The following is a 23,033-nucleotide window of genomic DNA, read 5'->3' as shown; positions in this document are numbered from 1 at the left end:
CATCTTATCACCTACACTTTGACGAGTGCAGTGCAGCTCAGTGTTGTGTATGGAGCGACACACCCTGAGAGCACTCTTTTCTCATCTCTGTGCAGGCTCCATCAATCAGCCAGCAGAGGTCGTAATTGCACCAGTCATGGGAGAGAGATCCCATCCGGCTTAGTCCCGCTCATATCTGAACAACAGGCCAACCGTTGTTCATGTGGCTGCTCAGCCTTAGACGGCAGGCCGAGCTGAGATTCGATACGATGTATTCAAGATCCCAGCTCTGGTTCCAGCGTGTGTTTTTACCGCTGCGCCACCTGAGCGGCATGTGTGGAAAATTTTAAATGAAAAATGCGAAAATGACGACCCCTTACTGTTGCACATCTTAAGACGCGTTTGAAACACTGAAACACTAAATCACTTGGTCTCCTCGGTGCCAGAACGTCTTTTAAGTGTGGTGAAAAGAAATGGCAACATTACAAAGTGGTAAATGCGTTACTGTCCCAACTTTTTTTGGAATGCGTTGCAGGGCTGAAATGCAGGAATGAATGTGTATTAACAAATGAAATGAAGTTAAGTAGATAAAACATGAAATATCTCAGGTTCATCCTGTCTGCAATCAAATAAAAGTCAAAGTAAATATAAGGAACACTGCATTTTTATTTTATTCGTATTTTCCATACTGTCCCAACTTTCTCTGATTTGGGATTGTAGAACAATTTGGGTTGCTTTGTGACTCTATTGTACCATTAAAAAGTACACAGAATTTCTTAAACACACTGAAAGTTTCTTGATCATCATACTGCTTCATTATGTGTGGAATCTGAACCACTTTGTCAACAGGGTGTCAGGTGTGGCAATAAAATATAACCATGATATATATATAAAAATATATATGAAATATATAGCTATTCATTCAGTACATCTCTGCAATAATGTGTTAGTGTGATAAAAGGATCGCTTACACTGGTTGTGCAAACTGCAAACTGCACTGTGTGATCACACAGCGCCATCTAGCGAAAGTACAAATTGCACCATGAAGGGGAAATACTTGTGTGCACTGTGGACACTGTTTAATTGTTCTTTCTATTGCAACTGCTCTAACTCGATTCACAATTTATGTCCAAACATGTGTGTACATTCGATCAAAACCACGGACATCGATGTGAAGTTTCTGTGTGGAGTTTGCATGTTCTCCCCGTGTCGGCGTGGGTTTCCTCCGGTAGCTCCGGTTTCCTCCCACAATAAGAATATAAAGAGTGCCAGCATCTGTACCGGTTGAAAATTGAGCTTGGCATGACTGTGTCAAAAAAACAGCAGGTTTGAGCGCTCTGGTGGCACAGCAGTAAGAAATGCATTTTTAATATGTATTTTAATTATGTAATAATAAAATCTTGCTATAGTTACTGTAATTATATTTATTATTAACATATTTAATAATTCCACATGGTTGCAGTTTCCCTTTCATGTGGTCACATTTAAAAATTAGAGTCACAGTGCACTCTAGTGGTCATGGTATGCCATGTCATATCAGGTCACTAAGCTGTTATTTACGATGGTTGGCTGCAGTTAGGTCAATTTTCTCCAGTGCCCTCTGTGTCGTGTCAGAAATAGCAGACCAGCCACTGATTATTACGTCATGATGTTGTCAATCCAGTTCATTCTTGGTCTTCCTCGTTCTTCTATTGAGTCCTTCCACAAGTCCTGACATGCCTTTAGTGTTTAGATAGATAGATTAGATTAGATAGATAGATAGATAGATAGATAGATAGATAGATAGATAGATAGATAGATAGATGGATAGATGGATAGATAGATAGATAGATAGATAGATAGATAGATAGATAGATAGATAGATAGATAGATAGATAGATAGATAGAAAATGTTTTAAGCTCAGGATCGAACCTGGGTGAGTGTGTGGTGGCCTGTGACTGATGGCAGCACAGTGGCTCAGTGGGTAGCACTGTTGCCTCACAGCAAGAAGGTCCTGGGTTTCCCCAGGTGGGGTGGTCCGGGTCCTTTCTGTGTGGAGTTTGCATGTTCTCCCCGTGTCCGCGTGGGTTTCCTCCGGGTGCTCCGGTTTCCTCCCACAATCCAAAGACATGCAAGTGAGGTGAATTGGAGATACTAAATTGTTCATGACTGTGTTTGATATAACCTTGTGAACTGATGAACCTTGTGTAATGAGTAACTACCGTTCCTGTCATGAACGTAACCAAAGTGTAAAACATGATGTTAAAATCCTAGTAAACAAACAAATAATAAAGATCTGCCTTCTACAATTAAAAGCGAAGATGCTTCCTGCCTTTTCGCCGACTCCACAATATATTCTCTACAAAAGGCAACGTTTTGAAGATTTTGAATTCAAAGGAAAAAAAAGGTGCTAATCCCTCAAACAGTACAGTACAGAGTACAGTACTTGGAGTAAACCCACACTGACATGTTGTGAGCATGACAAAACTTGAAACTAACACTTGAAACCGGAGCTCAGGATCGAACCTGGGTGAGCGTGTGGTGGCCTGTGACTGACGGCGGCACAGTGGGTAGCACTGTCGCCTCACAGCAGGAAGGTCCTGGGTTCGATCCCCAGTGTGGAGTTTGCATGTTCTTCCCGTGTCTGTGTGGGTTTCCTCCCACAGTCCAAAGACATGCAAGTAAGGTGAACTGGAGATACTAAATTGTCCAAGACTGTGTTTGATAAAACCTTGTGAACTGATGAACCTTGTGTAATGAGTAACAGCCAGTACACCTACTTGCATGTTTTGGAATGTGAAAGGAAACCAGAGTACAGTACTTGGAGTAAACCCACACTGACATGTTGTGAGCATGACAAAACTTGAAACTAACACTTGAAACCGGAGCTCAGGATCAAAACTGGGTGAGTGTGTGGTGCCATGTGACTGATGGCGGCACAGTGGGTAGCACTGTCGCCTCACAGCAGGAAGGTCCTGGGTTCGATCCGTAGGTGGGGCAGTCTGGGTCCTTTCTGTGTGGAGTTTGCATTCTCCCCTTGTCTGCGTGGGTTTACTCCGGGTGCTCCGGAAACCAGAGTGCTTGGAGTAAACCCACACTGACATGTTGTGAGCATGACGAAACTTGAAACACTTGAAACCAGAGCTCAGGATCGAACCTGGGTGAGTGTGTGGTGCCATGTGACTGATGGTGGCGTCTCCTGGGTATGTCCCTGCCCTTCTCTCAGTGTTTCTGTGGTGCCACCTGATCCAGCAGGTCCAGGATGAAACGTTTCATCATGTCTGATTGAGAAAAACAGCAGATGAATGAATTGTCAGTGTACCTTTAAAACCCACCTCTATTAGCTAGCTCTGCTGGGAATTTCTCATGAGCCCTTTAAGAAAGCATGCACTCCACCCCACTAAAAACAACCCAGTGATGTCACTGTTTCAGGAGCCAATCACAGAGCAGGATGTGCTAAGCTGGAGAAAAGTAGTGTGTAGCAGAGCCGTAGATAGAGAGAGTTGCGACACTCCTTGATCTCGCCGCCACGCGGTCACGTGGTTCATGTAACACTCCGATAGTTCCAAACAAACCCAGCACTGTCATGTTCTCATATGGGACAGGCAGCAGTAAATGAAATATTAAACAGTAAATAATAAACATTTGTACAATTTCTGGGTATTTTCACCTGCCTTTACATTTACTGCATCTGCTTTAATGTCAATTTGGTATATGAAGTGGAAGATTGATGTTTATAATGACTTAATAGGTCGTTCTTGTTAACACACAGTACATTATATTAGCATACATTACATAATGCGATATCATTAAGTAGTTTAAACAGTTTTTTATGTTTTGTTTTTTACATAAACTAATCTCCCTTCACTTTCCTGAGGATTCATAATAATAATCATTTTGGTTAAACACTAAGCCATGTGGCTGGATTCATAAGGTTTACCTGCACTAAATGAACAGGTTCATAAACACACTACCGTACCTTTAACATTATAGTGCATGTACATGACATAGCATTCATTCATCTATTTCATGAGTAAGTAATAATTTATTTCTACATGTAATACATGAATTAATTCATAATTAATATGCACTAGTTCATTTTGTCTAATGTATGTGGTGGACAAGGTAGACAAACCATGTAGTTGAGTTGAAGTAGAGATATCCAAGGTAAAATATTACTCCAGTAAAAGTAGTAGTAAAAGTAAAAATACCTCCACTAAAGTACTAAACTAAATTTACCTTCAAATGTACTTAAGTATGAAAGTAAAAGTATAATGATTTATTATGGCTCTGATGTTTTATTATCATTTCTGTAACAAGACTCTTGATTAATCAACTTTTAATTAATCAATTTTAGGTGAAAAGACTCGTGTCAATAATTTAGCTTAGCTGACTAAGCTAAATTCAGTTATATCTATTAATTAAGATAAACATGTAACATTTAGTGCTGAGCAAATGCTAAACAATAACAGTATTAAGTATATTAATGACATTAAATTCATTATTTTTTTTAAAACAAAGCAACAAACAGCTAAAAATGCTGGATAAGTAGTGGAAATGAATGAGGCTCTATGGGTTGTTTGGAACTATACAGAGCTCCACAACCCGGAAGCTGCACAGAAAATATGTCCCGCCCCCTTTCCAACGGTTCCCTATGGGAGTGTCGCCACTCTGTTCTCTCTACCGCTCTGGTGTGTAGTAAGTAGTGCGTGTGCATGTGTTTGTGTGATGTGAGTGTGCGCGTTCCCGTGTGTGTGTGATGTGTGATGTGTGAGTGTTATTAAGTGTTAAAATGGATAGAAAGTGCTCGTAACATGTTGGTACCTTTTTGTGAGTTAGTCTGAGTAATGTGGAGCTTTATAAAGGATCTAAGCTGCACAAGTTATTTAAATAAGCGTAAAAAGGCGTACGCACGCACGCGCGCGCACACGCGCCCACTCCTGCGCACACACACACACACACACACACGCGCTCACGCACGCGCGCCTCGAGTCGGGCATGTCGGGCTGCGTATCTGCGACAAAAGTTTGGGATCGGAGGAGTGTCGCGGGTTCGGATCCGGTGAGGATGCATTACTGAACGGATCTGCACATTAGTGCTGTGTGCTGCTGTTCAGGGCCTGGGTATGACTGTCTAAATAGGAGGAATTTGCTTGATCCGGGTTCATGTTGTTCATCAGATCTGCTCTCCAAGTCTGTTTTGCTTTTAACTTGGAAACTTGGGGTTCTCTGATATCATGGTGAGCTGGATCCTTACAGTGTTTAACTCCAGGCATGGAAAAGTAAAGGTCTGATCAAAAAGTAAAATTCAGGATTGGCACCATGTTGAAGACCCTGACTAAAAAGCTTAGAAGACAGTCTCTCAATGAAATCCATCCTTTCCAACTGAAGGTCAGTAAACATGTAGGTTTTGTTATAATTTGTTATAATTTTTGCAAATATGGGTCATGAAAACATTCCAACAAGCTAGATGACCAATTTGGCAGTGTAGAGGGTTCTGTAAGGTCATTAACCTCCCTACGGCCTTCTAATTCCTTGTTGGTGATTATAATTTGTAACAGTGGGTGATATATTTATATGGGTCTGTGCCCATATAAATAGGGCTAGTTTGACTACTGTGCAAGGCCTGAGTATGACTGTCTAAACTGGAAGAATTTGCTAGATCCGGGTTCATGTTGTTCATCAGATCTGCTCTCCAAGTCTGTTTTATCTCTGATATCATGGTGAGCTGGATCCTTACAGTGTTCAGCTCCAGGCATGGAAAAGTAAAAGTCTGATCAAAAAGTAAAGTTCAGGATTGGCACCATGTTGAAGACTCTGACTAAAAAGCTTAGAAGACAATCTCTGAATGAAATCCATCCCTTCCAACTGAAGGTCAGTAAACATGTAGGTTTTGTTATTGGCTGGGTAACACCTTCACACATGCATGCCAGGGTAATCTTAATGTTTCAATTATTTCTGCAACTGTTCTTTTCCTTTAACTGAAATTGTACAAAATATGGGTCATGAAGCATTCCAACAAGCTAGATGACCAGTTTAGCAGTGTAGAGGGTTCTGTAAGGTCATTAAACTCTTTACGGCCTTCTAATTCCTTGTTGGTGATTATAGTTTGTAACAGTGGGTGGATTGTCTGTGCCTATTTAAATAGGGCTAGTGTGACTTCATCCCTTAGACCAGTGTGAAAAACCCTGGTTTGCGACCCTTGGGTTGTCGTGAGCCAAAAGAATGGGTCACAGAAAAAACCCCAAAAAACAAGCTAATTTAAACAGGCACATAAACACGAAATGAACTTGTACATGAATGCCCTCTTGTGGAGGCTTTACGTTACATGTTGTAAACCACAGTAGGACCAGATTGCCACCATTTTTGTTAGTATATTTAAAGTATATTGGTTTTGATTAGGATTGTAACGATACACTCTACCCATGATGCGATACGATTCACGGACAAAGTTAAATTGAAGTCAAATTATGGCAAAGTTTCCTTTTATTATTTCTCTTTAAAAAACAAAATACTGTATTTGTGCTTATCTTTTATTTATCTAAATAATGAATGCCCTTTTATTTCTGAGGTAGGTACAAACTATGCCAAATAATTCTTATTGTGTAAAAAAACTGATATGAAATTTTAAAACAAATCCAACATTATATAAATACATGAATAATACAAATAAAGAAAGTATCCTCACATAAATACATTTGGCTGGAAAATTCCAAACCTGGCAACTTTGTGAAGTGCCGTCAACCAGGCGAGGTGAATAGCGCTAGTGCCCTCTCCTGTTTAAAGTGAATATCGATTCATCTTAAATGAATAACCGATTCGAATCGTGGCACATGTGCACCGATTTTTAACTGTCTTGTGGTGCATCATTACATCCCTAGTTTTGATGCATTGTTTGTGTTGCCTGGGTCATGGTAAAAATCATGGACAAAATGTGCGTCGCTTTAAAACAGTTTGAAAAAACTTGTCCTAGCATAGCCAAATCTTTAGGACCAACGTACGTAACTAATGTATTGCAGGACAAGGATGTCACTTGTCAACAAGTTAGTTTGCCAAAAAGAACTTCCCTGGTCAACTACAGGTACTGTTAGTGTAAAGTAGAACAGCTTAGTAGCAATAACAGCTCAGTTAACCTTTCAAGCTTGGAAAACAAGTCCACATATTGAAGGATTTATAGCATTGTTTAAAATCATCTGTCTCTAAAGGAAACATATGCTATTCTATCCCTGGCTGACTTTCAAAAAAATGATAGAAAGTATTGCAGAAAGCAGCAAACAGGGATCAACTTTTTAACTTTATAACTATGTCCAGGGCTTTGAAATGATAACCATGCATTGATGTGATGTTTGGGTTTCTACATTCTTGTCCTCTTTCTGTCCCGACATTTTTCTCTATAAACCAGATGACCCTGCTTTATTTATGTAGGCTTAGATGACTGTTTATCATGCACCTTCCTGTGTTTGTGCGGGCCAGTGCACTCTGGTCTATACAGAGAAAACTATTTTTAATGGGTTTATAAGTCTCAGCTAGCAAGATGCCCAAGAATAATACACTCAGATCATCCTGTGGTTGACTTGCCAAACATTTAAACCCTCTTAAAGAAAACAGTGTGTGCCTTCAAAGAAGAAAAACTGCTCATGTTGATTTTTGGTGTCATCTATATAAAGAAATGTAAATGGTTTATAACATTTGAACAGTGCATGAAAATTTTGAACAGAGGTTCCTTTTTTGTTTTACAAATTCGTACCCTTGAGACCCCGAACCTCTTCCTGAGTACCACCTGTTTGTACACATACAAACACCTGCACATACACTCTATATACAGTAAGGGAATTGTTTGTCTTTATTACTTAATACATTTCTATTTCATATTCCCACATTCAGATCTATTTATGTATAACCTCAGGCTACAATAATAAAAGGTACAGGTGGGTTAAAACTGCTTGGGTAACCAACAATACATACACATACCCATAAACACATTTTGTCATCATTTCATTAACCACCTTACTCTGGTCAAGGTTGTGGTAGGAAACACCAAATGCGAAACAGGAATACCCTGGACAGTGAGCCAATACTTCACAGGGCTTTGGGCATCTCCCCCTCCCCCACCAGACACAGCCAATTCCAGCTGTGTAGACGCCCAGCTGACTGACAGCACCATTTAGATTTAAACTCAGAACAGAGCAAGAATAGAGTGCCTGTGTGCACATATTGTACATTATATTGCACTTTATATTGCACTTTATCTGTACTGTTTCTCAGTAATGTCTTGAGAATAGTAATAGTAATAATAATAAAGATATACTGGATTGAATAGTAATAATAATATTAATAAAAATAATTATTATTATAGGTATTTACTGGGTTCTACAATGATAATATTAATTGATAATAATATTAAATAATTAAATAATAAGACTAATAATAATAATAATGATAGAGGAACTGGATCTTAATAATAGTAAAATAATATTAAAATATGATAATAATACTTATTATTATTACAATAATAATAATAATAACAGTAATAATAATAATAATAATAATAACAATAATAATAATAATAATAATAACAGCAACAATAATAATAATAACAATAATAACAGAGGAACTGGATGTTAATAATAGTAAAATAGTATTACAAAAATGTAAAATAATAATACAATAATAATAACAGTAATAACAGTAAGAATAACAGTAGTAATAATAATAACAACAATAATAATAACAACAATAATAATAACAACAATAATAAAAAATAATAATGATAATAATAATAATAACAATAATAATAACAATAATAAAAATAATAACAATGATAACAATAATACTAATAACAACAATAACAGTAATAATAATAACAGTAATAATAATAATAATAATAGAGGAACTAATAGTAAAATGATATTAAAAAATAATATTAACAATAATAATAATAACAACAACAACAATAATAACAACAACAACAACAACAACAACAACAACAACAACAATAATAGTAATAGAGGAACTAGATCTTAATAATAGTAAAACAATATTAAAATAAACAATAATAATAACAATAATAATAATAATAATTATTATTATTATTATTATAAGTAAAACTACTAAATATTATTATAATTTGTGCTATAGGTAGAAAGTACTAGTTATGATGGTAGTCATGAAATCTAAAAACAAAGTGCTTTTTAACATTTTTTTTACATCTATTTAATAAAGTGTATTTATATTCATAAAAAGAGAAATGTTAAAAATGCCACTAATAGACACTGTAAACTAATAACACTGAACAACATTGATTATCTCATTATAATGGCTGCAGTCAAAGGGTGGTATACATTGTGCAGCCACTGATCAGTCACTTCTCGAAGCTGATGTGTTGAAAGAAGAATAAATGGGCAGGTGTAAGGGTTGATGGCATTGCTCAGATTTGAACCCCAGATCTCAGTGATAGTGGGCTAGTGTTTTTCTTTTTTTCGTTTGGTAAAAATGGTATAAAACATTTATCTAATTAATTAAGTGCCTCCAAACTTGTGGCAACAATTTGGTAAGGCCTCCTTCCTGTGCCCACATGATTGAATAAATGCACCTCATTTGTGAGCCAAGCTTTTTAGTCCAACATCACTGCTTAAACTAGCAAATCAGCTCCACTTACCATATAGAAGCACTTTGTAGTTCTACAATTACTAACTGTAGTCCATCTGTTTCTCTGGATGTTTGTTAGCCCCCTTTCATGCTGTTCTTTAATGGTCAGAACTCTCCCAGGACCACCACAGAGCAGGTATTATTTAGGTGGTGGATGATTCTCAGCACTGCAGTGACACTGACATGGTGGTGGTGTGTTAGTGTGTGTTGTGCTGGTATGAGTGGATCAGGCACAGCAGCGCTGCTGGAGTTTTTAAATACCGTGTCCACTCACTGTCCACTCTATTAGACACCCCTACCTAGTTGGTTCACCTTGTAGACGTAAAGTCAGAGACGATCGCTCATCTATTGCTACTGTTTGAGTTGGTCATCTTCTAGACCAGGGGTGTCAAACTCACGGCCCGCGGGCCAGATCCAACCCACCACGTCATTTTATGTGGCCCGCGAGAGCTTAAACGACTGTATGATTGTTGTGATGGTTCGAGTCGTTACAGAGACGCAGTTATGATTTAACGGGACTCCTGCGCCTTTAAGAGACAACCGTGACATCGTAGTCATGGCAACTAACTTTAACCTTCGCTAAGAAGCCATGTGACTTTTACGGCAAAGAGAACGCGAAGTAGCGTAGTCAGTAATGTAAACAATAATAAATAAATACAAATAATTATCTTTCAGTATAATACCAAAGCATCGTCTGTAAGTAGTGGCGTTTATATTCTCAGTTGTTTGTAAATGTTTAGTGAGTATATCACAGTGCTTTAGTTACAAATTTACCGTAATTAAATACTGTTGTTACGTTACTATAGCAATTAGTATCTTTACACAAAATTTTAACTCGTTAGCGCTATTTTACGTTTGGTTAAATCTCATATTGTACCAGATGTAACACTTGACTACAGCTGTGTGCTTTTACTGTATTAAGTTCTTTATTGTTTTTATTGTTTGTATTTTTACTTTATTTTGATGCACACAGTGTATCACACAGCTGGGAAGCAAATAAAACTGACTGTATTCTGAAGGGAGCTGTCTGTCTGTCTGTCTGTCTGTCTGTCTAGCTGAGAAAGGGGGATAAACTATTAGTGAGGGCAGAATGATTGTCTTAAAAATACACTGTAAAATCCTAAACAAACTGAATCTTTTAAAACGCATGCTGATTTTGTGACCTGCAAAGTGACACAGCCCGCCAGTAGATGATGTTACACATATTTACACATGATCCTAAAATGTACAAGAAGATAAGTAAGAAAATTAAGCATAAGGAGGAAATTTAATAAAAGTGAAAACAAGTTTGTGCTTCAGGAAGAGAAACCGGTGCATCTCTTGTGTTATGAGGCCATGTCTGTGGTAAAGTAGGACAATAGAAATGCAGAATTCGGCCTCCGAGAAAAACAACAGACTGCAATCACAGCAGGATACGTTACAATCGGCCCTTTGAGGGCCACCATAATGCTGATGTGGCCCTCGGTGAAAATGAGTTTGACACCGCTGTTCTAGACCTTCATCAGTGGTCACAGGACGCTGCCTACGGGGCGCTGTTGGCTGAATATTTTTGGTTGGTGGACTATTCTCAGTCCAGCAGTAATAGTGAGGTGTTTAAAAACTCCATCAGTGCTGCTGTGTCTGATCCACTCATACCGGCACAACACACACTAACACACCACCACCATGTCAGTGTCACTGCAGTGCTGAGAATGATCCACCACCCAAATAATACCTGCTCTGTGGTGGTCCTGTGGGGGACCTGACCATTGAAGAACAGCATGAAAGGGGGCTAACAAAGCATGCAGAGAAACAGATGGAGTACAGTCAGTAATTGTAGAACTACAAAGTGCTTCTATATGGTAAGTGGAGCTGATAACATGGACAATGTTTGTAGAAAAAAGGAGGTGGTTTTAATGTTATGGCTGATCAGTGTATAATGTTAAGTCTCTAACTCTGACATTGAAGGGTGTGTAAGAGTTTAGAAGGTGCTGGAAAAGAGTGGTGTGAAGCTTGTGAGAAACTGCCAATGCCTCCTACTTAAAATGACTGTATTCATTGTGCTGTGAATCACAGGCCTAAATCCTACTGGCATGCAACCCAGTCTATGAAATGTTTGTTTTTATATGGCTCAGGAGGAATAAGAATGGAATCTTCTACCCTGGGATCGTTCGTATGTTGACTTGGTTTAAATGTTAATCATGAAAATTCGAACATGATGGCATTGTCATAACCACTTGCAGTTTTGTTTGGCTAGATCAGGAAAGAAATGGCGTGTTTATAATGTGCTAAAGCTAACACTGCTGTTTCACCCTGTAGAAATATTCTAATGAGGTTTACACATGATTCAAGTCTATGGTTTACGGTGATCACACAGACCGGGTCAGTGGTTGTAGTCTGACTTTTTAACATCTGCAAACAGCATTGTTGGCATAACAGCCTCAAACCTACAGGCATTAGTTATGCAGATAATAGCATAAGACCAACAAACCTGAGTAATCAAATGAGAGAGACAGAACGACAACAAACCAACATCCATGATCAGAGCAAATCTCAATGACCATGAACCCCAAGCTCTGCATCTTTCTCTCTGTATAGCAGGGGTGGAAAGTCCTGGTACAGTCAGAACAGCCAGATGACCCAGCATATCACCAGGCCAGAAGGTGGAACAGACCGTGAGAGCAGCAGACTGCCCAGACTTTAAATCCCCTGGACCAGAGCCACACACCAATTTGTTACAAGGACTAATTAAAAGCCTGAGTAAATAAGTAGGTTTTTAATCTGGACTTGAAGATTAAGACTGTCTGACAGGGAAATATTCCGAAGTTGTGGGGTCATGTATGAGAACTCCCCCCCCCTCCCTGCTCAGGTGGCACAGCGGTAAAGTACGCTAGCACACCAGAGCTGGGATTTCGAATACATCATATCGAGCTGGTATTGAGCACAGCTGGTATTTCGAATACATCTTATTGAATCTCAGCTCTGCCATCTGGCTGGGCTGGGCAGCTACATGAACAGCGATTGGCCTGTTGTTCAAGGGTGGGATGAGGTGGACCAGGGTTCCTCATAACTGGTGCAATTACGACCTCTGCTGGCTGATTGATGGCACCTGCGCAGATTTGGCAGATCGGCATATGATCTCGCCTCGTGCAGGTGAAAAGATGCAGTCGGCTACTGCACACGTGTCGGAGGGGGCGTGTGTCAGTTGCGAAGCTCCTCAGTCAGCAGCGAAGGGTAGTATAGGGTAGTACAGGTAAAGCGTAACACAATCACGGTGATTGGATACGACTAGGGTTAAGGGAGAAAATTGGGGGAAAAGTATTGTAACAATATGTGAAATGCAATCAGAAAATCAGAAAGCAGTGATTTGTAAATACATATAGACCTATCTTTTGTAAAGACATTTATTGTGAGATAAATAAACAGTTGGAGCAGAGGCTGTGGACCATGTGGACCAGGACTGTGGTGGTCATAGCAAAATGTTGATTCTCTGATCAGTGAATCTTTATTTGTGTTGATTTTAATGTGTGGTTTGGATCATTGTTCTGCTTGGCGATCCAATTCCAGCCCACACTAGGCCTCCTGGCACAAGCAGTGAGGTTCATTTCTGCTGGTGCTGGTAGGGCAGAGGTACAGTGTATCACAAAAGTGAGTACACCCCTCACATTTCTGCAGATATTTAAGTATATCTTTTCATGGGACAACACTGACAAAATGACACTTTGACACAATGAAAAGTAGTCTGTGTGCAGCTTATATAACAGTGTACATTTATTCTTCCCTCAAAATAACTCAATATACAGCCATTAATGTCTAAACCACCGGCAACAAAAGTGAGTACACCCCTTAGTGAAAGTTCCTGAAGTGTCAATATTTTGTGTGGCCACCATTATTTCCCAGAACTGCCTTAACTCTCCTGGGCATGGAGTTTACCAGAGCTTCACAGGTTGCCACTGGAATGCTTTTCCACTCCTCCATGACGACATCACGGAGCTGGCGGATATTCGATACTTTGCGCTCCTCCACCTTCCGCTTGAGGATGCCCCAAAGATGTTCTATTGGGTTTAGGTCTGGAGACATGCTTGGCCAGTCCATCACCTTTACCCTCAACCTCTTCAATAAAGCAGTGGTCGTCTTAGAGGTGTGTTTGGGGTCATTATCATGCTGGAACACTGCCCTGCGACCCAGTTTCCGGAGGGAGGGGATCATGCTCTGCTTCAGTATTTCACAGTACATATTGGAGTTCATGTGTCCCTCAATGAAATGTAACTCCCCAACACCTGCTGCACTCATGCAGCCCCAGACCATGGCATTCCCACCACCATGCTTGACTGTAGGCATGACACACTTATCTTTGTACTCCTCACCTGATTGCCGCCACACATGCTTGAGACCATCTGAACCAAACAAATTAATCTTGGTCTCATCAGACCATAGGACATGGTTCCAGTAATCCATGTCCTTTGTTGACGTCTTCAGCAAACTGTTTGCGGGCTTTCTTGTGTAGAGACTTCAGAAGAGGCTTCCTTCTGGGGTGACAGCCATGCAGACCAATTTGATGTAGTGTGCGGCGTATGGTCTGAGCACTGACAGGCTGACCCCCCACCTTTTCAATCTCTGCAGCAATGCTTACAGCACTCCTGCGCCTATCTTTCAAAGACAGCAGTTGGATGTGACGCTGAGCACGTGCACTCAGCTTCTTTGGACGACCAACGCGAGGTCTGTTCTGAGTGGACCCTGCTCTTTTAAAACGCTGGATGATCTTCTTGTAGCCTTGGCCATCTTCATGTAGCGCAACAATTCGTCTTTTAAGATCCTCAGAGAGTTCTTTGCCATGAGGTGCCATGTTGGAACTTTCAGTGACCAGTATGAGAGAGTGTGAGAGCTGTACTACTAAATTGAACACACCTGCTCCCTATGCACACCTGAGACCTAGTAACACTAACAAATCACATGACATTTTGGAGGGAAAATGACAAGCAGTGCTCAATTTGGACATTTAGGGGTGTAGTCTCTTAGGGGTGTACTCACTTTTGTTGCCGGTGGTTTAGACATTAATGGCTGTATATTGAGTTATTTTGAGGAAAGAATAAATTTACACTGTTATATAAGCTGCACACAGACTACTTTTCATTGTGTCAAAGTGTCATTTTGTCAGTGTTGTCCCATGAAAAGCTATACTTAAATATCTGCAGAAATGTGAGGGGTGTACTCACTTTTGTGATACACTGTAGCTCAGCAGTTAAGGTTCTGGACTAGTAATCAGAAGGTTGCCATTGTTGGGCCCCTGAGCAAGGCCCTTATCCCTTAGTTGCTTGCATTGTGAGTTGTAAATGTAAGTTGCTTTGGATAAAAGCGCCTGATAAATGCTGCAAATGTAAATGTAAATGGTACTTGATGGTGTCCATAATAACATGTATCCAAACAAGTTGTCCAGAGCCAACACCCCATCCCCCAACATCACAGATCCACCCCATTACTAGTAAATAGTAGTGAGTTTATATTTGTAGAGATTGACTTCAAACATGGAAGTCAGTGAATACAGATATGGGTAACTTCCAAATACAAAGCCCATTTCAGAATAGTTGGGACATTCGGGGACGTAAAATGCAATAAAAAGCAGAATCTGCAATATGTTCATTTTCTGGAATCTTTACTTAACTGTCAAAAGTGGAAATAAAAGATTTCCAATGTTTTCACTGATCACTAGTTTGTAAATATTAACACATTTAGAATTTGGAGGTTAGTAGAAGTCTTCCTATTCAAGTCAACTTTACTTATATAGCGTTTTTTTTACAATAGACATTGTCTCAAAGCAACTTTACAAAGTCTAGGACCAACAGATACAAAAACCCCTGTTGAGCAAGCCGAGGGCGACTGTGGCAAGGAAAAACTCCCTGAAAATTACAGTAAGAAACCTTGAGAGGAACCAGACTCAGCAGGGCCCGTCCTTCTTAAGTGGCCTAGAGGATACTTTAAATAAGTAGGATTTACACAAATCATACAAACACAGAATTAAATGAACTAAAAGTTATAACTGGCAATAAATATATAAATAAAAAATAAATAAATTAATAATAATAATAGAGTTATTATTCGCTCTAGTCTTCAATAAAGTCTGTAGTGAGTTCTCGTCATTCTTGGTGCAATTACGCCAGACCCGTCACATCCGGCAGAAGCAGCATCGTTGTCACGGCAGTCTCGACTTTAATCCTTAACCTTGGCGGGTAAACAGGTTTCCATCAGAATGCCCTCGGGGTAAAACAACAGAGAATGTAGTTAAATAATGCACAATGCTAGTTGAGTAAAACAGTTTTACAGAGAGTTTTAGACTCCGGCAGCCCTAGTTATTACAGCATAACTAAAAGGGAGAGCGAGCAGGTAACAAGGTCATGAAGGCTTTCACAGGACATCAGCGCCCACCTCTCCTACCCAAACCGGAGTGATCAGACAAGAGAGGCAGAACGACAGCAACCCAACATCCCTGATCACCACAAGTTTCTATGACCAAGAACCCCCAAGCTCTGCTCCTTTGTCTATACTAATCAAAAGCCTGAGAAAATAAATATGTTTTCAGTCTAGACTTAAACATTGAGACTGTGTCCGAATCCCGAACAGAGGCAGGAAGATTATTCCAAAGTTGTGGAGCTTTGTAAGAAAATGCCCTTCCACCAGCTGTGATCTTTTTAATTCTAGGAACTATAAGTAACCCTGCATCTTGTGAGCGAAGTGGACGTGTTGGGTTGTAGTGATTAATAAGCTCACTCAGATACTGTGGAGCCAGACCATGTAGTGCTTTATAGGTTAGTAAAAGTATTTTGTAATCAATGCGGAATTTAACTGGCAGCCAGTGAAGAGATGATAGAACAGGACTAATATGATCAAATTTTCTAGTTCTAGTTATCACTCGAGCTGCTGCATTTTGAACTAACTGGAGTTCCTAGTTAGTCTTTCTAGTTAGTAGTTAGTCTGAGTCTCTTGCTATCTTTAAAAAACGATTAAAAACCCACCTTTTTACTAAGCACTTCAGCTGACTAGTACTTACTTACTTACTTACTAACACTCTCATTCATTTAAAAAAAAATAAAAAATGGTTCTAACAGGTTTGAACAGATTTGTGTTCTTGGACTGTTGTTTACTTAAACTAGAGTAATTAAATGTTTACTATGGAAGCACTTCTGTAAGTCGCTCTGGATAAGAGCGTCTGCTAAATGCCGAAAATGTCAATGTAAATGTAAGTCTTGTATTAACAAGAATGGGCAAAATATTTGCAAAATTGCAACAGTAAGTATCCTTACTTCACAAGACCTTCTTATTAATAGAAAAGGTGATGGAACACTGGGTGTGTTCGAAAACCTAGGGAGCTGCCTTGCTGTGTTACTGCCTACATAGGCAGCTGCCTCAGTAGAGAGGATTCTAATAAGTGATTGACTTATAAGGCAGGTTATTCGAACGTGCTACTTAGACAGTGTTTCCATCGGGTTTAGCATCTTGCCATTCAAACCGATGTGGTGGCACATCGCGCTAGCATGTCACCTAACATCTCCCTTCGTGTACCAAAAACGGTTAAATTTGCTGACCAGCCCAAACTTGCAAAAAGTTTATACAAGTTAAAAATCAATAATAATTTATTTACGTTTGAAAATAACTCCGTTCGTTTCTACACACCGTCAGCCATGTTTTTTTTTTGTTTTTTTTTCTGTGAGAGAAGAGCTGCCGCACTGAATGCTGGGATTGCCTTGATCACTAAGGACGCCTCCGATGCTCACTCGTTCAAAATCGAGTCAAAATAACATTGAAATTTTAAGATACCTTACTAGATAGCTTATTAAGGCATCTAGGATTTCAAACAGCCTCATGATGACGTAAAATGCTGTCTATGTAGAGAGCTCACTAGCTTTTCGAACACACCCACAGTAGTAAACACGCCTCTGCACACGTGTCGGAGGGGGCGTGTGTCAGTTGCGAAGCTCCTCAGTCAGCAGCGAAGGGTAGTATAGGGTAGTACAGGTAAAGCGTAACACAATCACGGTGATTGGATACGACTAGGGTTAAGGGAGAAAATTGGGGGAAAAGTATTGTAACAATATGTGAAATGCAATCAGAAAATCAGAAAGCAGTGATTTGTAAATACATATAGACCTATCTTTTGTAAAGACATTTATTGTGAGATAAATAAACAGTTGGAGCAGAGGCTGTGGACCATGTGGACCAGGACTGTGGTGGTCATAGCAAAATGTTGATTCTCTGATCAGTGAATCTTTATTTGTGTTGATTTTAATGTGTGGTTTGGATCATTGTTCTGCTTGGCGATCCAATTCCAGCCCACACTAGGCCTCCTGGCACAAGCAGTGAGGTTCATTTCTGCTGGTGCTGGTAGGGCAGAGGTACAGTGTATCACAAAAGTGAGTACACCCCTCACATTTCTGCAGATATTTAAGTATATCTTTTCATGGGACAACACTGACAAAATGACACTTTGACACAATGAAAAGTAGTCTGTGTGCAGCTTATATAACAGTGTACATTTATTCTTCCCTCAAAATAACTCAATATACAGCCATTAATGTCTAAACCACCGGCAACAAAAGTGAGTACACCCCTTAGTGAAAGTTCCTGAAGTGTCAATATTTTGTGTGGCCACCATTATTTCCCAGAACTGCCTTAACTCTCCTGGGCATGGAGTTTACCAGAGCTTCACAGGTTGCCACTGGAATGCTTTTCCACTCCTCCATGACGACATCACGGAGCTGGCGGATATTCGATACTTTGCGCTCCTCCACCTTCCGCTTGAGGATGCCCCAAAGATGTTCTATTGGGTTTAGGTCTGGAGACATGCTTGGCCAGTCCATCACCTTTACCCTCAACCTCTTCAATAAAGCAGTGGTCGTCTTAGAGGTGTGTTTGGGGTCATTATCATGCTGGAACACTGCCCTGCGACCCAGTTTCCGGAGGGAGGGGATCATGCTCTGCTTCAGTATTTCACAGTACATATTGGAGTTCATGTGTCCCTCAATGAAATGTAACTCCCCAACACCTGCTGCACTCATGCAGCCCCAGACCATGGCATTCCCACCACCATGCTTGACTGTAGGCATGACACACTTATCTTTGTACTCCTCACCTGATTGCCGCCACACATGCTTGAGACCATCTGAACCAAACAAATTAATCTTGGTCTCATCAGACCATAGGACATGGTTCCAGTAATCCATGTCCTTTGTTGACGTCTTCAGCAAACTGTTTGCGGGCTTTCTTGTGTAGAGACTTCAGAAGAGGCTTCCTTCTGGGGTGACAGCCATGCAGACCAATTTGATGTAGTGTGCGGCGTATGGTCTGAGCACTGACAGGCTGACCCCCCACCTTTTCAATCTCTGCAGCAATGCTTACAGCACTCCTGCGCCTATCTTTCAAAGACAGCAGTTGGATGTGACGCTGAGCACGTGCACTCAGCTTCTTTGGACGACCAACGCGAGGTCTGTTCTGAGTGGACCCTGCTCTTTTAAAACGCTGGATGATCTTCTTGTAGCCTTGGCCATCTTCATGTAGCGCAACAATTCGTCTTTTAAGATCCTCAGAGAGTTCTTTGCCATGAGGTGCCATGTTGGAACTTTCAGTGACCAGTATGAGAGAGTGTGAGAGCTGTACTACTAAATTGAACACACCTGCTCCCTATGCACACCTGAGACCTAGTAACACTAACAAATCACATGACATTTTGGAGGGAAAATGACAAGCAGTGCTCAATTTGGACATTTAGGGGTGTAGTCTCTTAGGGGTGTACTCACTTTTGTTGCCGGTGGTTTAGACATTAATGGCTGTATATTGAGTTATTTTGAGGAAAGAATAAATTTACACTGTTATATAAGCTGCACACAGACTACTTTTCATTGTGTCAAAGTGTCATTTTGTCAGTGTTGTCCCATGAAAAGCTATACTTAAATATCTGCAGAAATGTGAGGGGTGTACTCACTTTTGTGATACACTGTAGCTCAGCAGTTAAGGTTCTGGACTAGTAATCAGAAGGTTGCCATTGTTGGGCCCCTGAGCAAGGCCCTTATCCCTTAGTTGCTTGCATTGTGAGTTGTAAATGTAAGTTGCTTTGGATAAAAGCGCCTGATAAATGCTGCAAATGTAAATGTAAATGGTACTTGATGGTGTCCATAATAACATGTATCCAAACAAGTTGTCCAGAGCCAACACCCCATCCCCCAACATCACAGATCCACCCCATTACTAGTAAATAGTAGTGAGTTTATATTTGTAGAGATTGACTTCAAACATGGAAGTCAGTGAATACAGATATGGGTAACTTCCAAATACAAAGCCCATTTCAGAATAGTTGGGACATTCGGGGACGTAAAATGCAATAAAAAGCAGAATCTGCAATATGTTCATTTTCTGGAATCTTTACTTAACTGTCAAAAGTGGAAATAAAAGATTTCCAATGTTTTCACTGATCACTAGTTTGTAAATATTAACACATTTAGAATTTGGAGGTTAGTAGAAGTCTTCCTATTCAAGTCAACTTTACTTATATAGCGTTTTTTTTACAATAGACATTGTCTCAAAGCAACTTTACAAAGTCTAGGACCAACAGATACAAAAACCCCTGTTGAGCAAGCCGAGGGCGACTGTGGCAAGGAAAAACTCCCTGAAAATTACAGTAAGAAACCTTGAGAGGAACCAGACTCAGCAGGGCCCGTCCTTCTTAAGTGGCCTAGAGGATACTTTAAATAAGTAGGATTTACACAAATCATACAAACACAGAATTAAATGAACTAAAAGTTATAACTGGCAATAAATATATAAATAAAAAATAAATAAATTAATAATAATAATAGAGTTATTATTCGCTCTAGTCTTCAATAAAGTCTGTAGTGAGTTCTCGTCATTCTTGGTGCAATTACGCCAGACCCGTCACATCCGGCAGAAGCAGCATCGTTGTCACGGCAGTCTCGACTTTAATCCTTAACCTTGGCGGGTAAACAGGTTTCCATCAGAATGCCCTCGGGGTAAAACAACAGAGAATGTAGTTAAATAATGCACAATGCTAGTTGAGTAAAACAGTTTTACAGAGAGTTTTAGACTCCGGCAGCCCTAGTTATTACAGCATAACTAAAAGGGAGAGCGAGCAGGTAACAAGGTCATGAAGGCTTTCACAGGACATCAGCGCCCACCTCTCCTACCCAAACCGGAGTGATCAGACAAGAGAGGCAGAACGACAGCAACCCAACATCCCTGATCACCACAAGTTTCTATGACCAAGAACCCCCAAGCTCTGCTCCTTTGTCTATACTAATCAAAAGCCTGAGAAAATAAATATGTTTTCAGTCTAGACTTAAACATTGAGACTGTGTCCGAATCCCGAACAGAGGCAGGAAGATTATTCCAAAGTTGTGGAGCTTTGTAAGAAAATGCCCTTCCACCAGCTGTGATCTTTTTAATTCTAGGAACTATAAGTAACCCTGCATCTTGTGAGCGAAGTGGACGTGTTGGGTTGTAGTGATTAATAAGCTCACTCAGATACTGTGGAGCCAGACCATGTAGTGCTTTATAGGTTAGTAAAAGTATTTTGTAATCAATGCGGAATTTAACTGGCAGCCAGTGAAGAGATGATAGAACAGGACTAATATGATCAAATTTTCTAGTTCTAGTTATCACTCGAGCTGCTGCATTTTGAACTAACTGGAGTTCCTAGTTAGTCTTTCTAGTTAGTAGTTAGTCTGAGTCTCTTGCTATCTTTAAAAAACGATTAAAAACCCACCTTTTTACTAAGCACTTCAGCTGACTAGTACTTACTTACTTACTTACTAACACTCTCATTCATTTAAAAAAAAATAAAAAATGGTTCTAACAGGTTTGAACAGATTTGTGTTCTTGGACTGTTGTTTACTTAAACTAGAGTAATTAAATGTTTACTATGGAAGCACTTCTGTAAGTCGCTCTGGATAAGAGCGTCTGCTAAATGCCGAAAATGTCAATGTAAATGTAAGTCTTGTATTAACAAGAATGGGCAAAATATTTGCAAAATTGCAACAGTAAGTATCCTTACTTCACAAGACCTTCTTATTAATAGAAAAGGTGATGGAACACTGGGTGTGTTCGAAAACCTAGGGAGCTGCCTTGCTGTGTTACTGCCTACATAGGCAGCTGCCTCAGTAGAGAGGATTCTAATAAGTGATTGACTTATAAGGCAGGTTATTCGAACGTGCTACTTAGACAGTGTTTCCATCGGGTTTAGCATCTTGCCATTCAAACCGATGTGGTGGCACATCGCGCTAGCATGTCACCTAACATCTCCCTTCGTGTACCAAAAACGGTTAAATTTGCTGACCAGCCCAAACTTGCAAAAAGTTTATACAAGTTAAAAATCAATAATAATTTATTTACGTTTGAAAATAACTCCGTTCGTTTCTACACACCGTCAGCCATGTTTTTTTTTTGTTTTTTTTTCTGTGAGAGAAGAGCTGCCGCACTGAATGCTGGGATTGCCTTGATCACTAAGGACGCCTCCGATGCTCACTCGTTCAAAATCGAGTCAAAATAACATTGAAATTTTAAGATACCTTACTAGATAGCTTATTAAGGCATCTAGGATTTCAAACAGCCTCATGATGACGTAAAATGCTGTCTATGTAGAGAGCTCACTAGCTTTTCGAACACACCCACAGTAGTAAACACGCCTCTGTCACGCCAACTTGTGTTAAGTTACAGCCATCAAATTCTAAATTTGTGGGCAATTAAGTTCCTTTGCCATAACTTGTATGTTATGGCAGTCTTGGGATTTCAGTGATATTTGCTACTGTTTGTTGTTGTGACTAAATAACTCACTAACTTTTGCTTTACTTTATGTCTTTTTTATTTTTTAACCTTGATTAGCATTAACAAGCTTCTAGCACAACTCTGGTTGGATGTTTGACCACTTGGCAGAATTTCATTTTACTCTAGGTCTCCTGGCTCAAGCAGAGAGGTTAATTTTTGCTGGTACTTTATGGAGACAATGATAACATGTATCCAAACAAGTTGTCCAGAGCCATCAACCCCCCTCTCATTTACATTTACATTTTTGGCATTTAGCAGACGCTTTTATTCGAAGCGACTTACAGTACTGTTACAGTATACAGTCTGAGCAATTGAGGGTTAAGGGCCTTGCTCAAGGGCCCAACAGCAGCAACCTGGCAGTGGTGGGGCTTGAACCAGCATCCTTCTGATTACTAGTCCAGTACCTTAACCACTAGGCCACAGCTTGCCCCACTCCCAACATCACAGATCCACCCCAGTGCTAGTAAATAGTAATGTGTTTGTATTTCTAGACATCAACTTCAAACTGGAAGTCTGCTCACATAAATACAGATACGGGTTATCAAATTCTAATTAAGTTCTTGTATGTTATGGCAGTCTTGGGATTTCAGTGATTTTTGCTACTGTTTTTTTTGTGACTAAAT

The 23,033-nt window shown here is 39.9% G+C and overlaps 1 protein-coding gene across 3 annotated transcripts in view; it reads left to right on the top strand.

The window, feature by feature from the left end:
- Positions 1-4,748: 4,748 nt before the first annotated feature.
- si:dkey-16j16.4 (uncharacterized) overlaps positions 4,749-23,033 on the top strand; it is a 58,385-nt gene continuing 40,100 nt past the window's right edge. The window contains exon 1 of one of the 3 annotated variants that reach the window (XM_063007740.1): positions 4,749-5,361. In XM_063007740.1, the coding sequence (XP_062863810.1) occupies positions 5,281-5,361 (81 nt within the window). In that variant the 5' untranslated portion in view covers positions 4,749-5,280. Of the gene's footprint in view, positions 5,362-5,719; positions 5,833-23,033 lie in introns of those variants that run through there. The other 2 variants (XM_063007741.1, XM_063007742.1) reach the window with 2 other exon arrangements.

Source organism: Trichomycterus rosablanca, chromosome 13 (genome assembly GCF_030014385.1).
Source record: "Trichomycterus rosablanca isolate fTriRos1 chromosome 13, fTriRos1.hap1, whole genome shotgun sequence".
In the NCBI taxonomy this organism is placed as follows: Eukaryota; Metazoa; Chordata; class Actinopteri; order Siluriformes; family Trichomycteridae; genus Trichomycterus; species Trichomycterus rosablanca.
The sequence above is the reverse complement of the archived record's forward strand: the minus strand, read 5'-3'. Positions and strand labels throughout refer to the sequence as shown.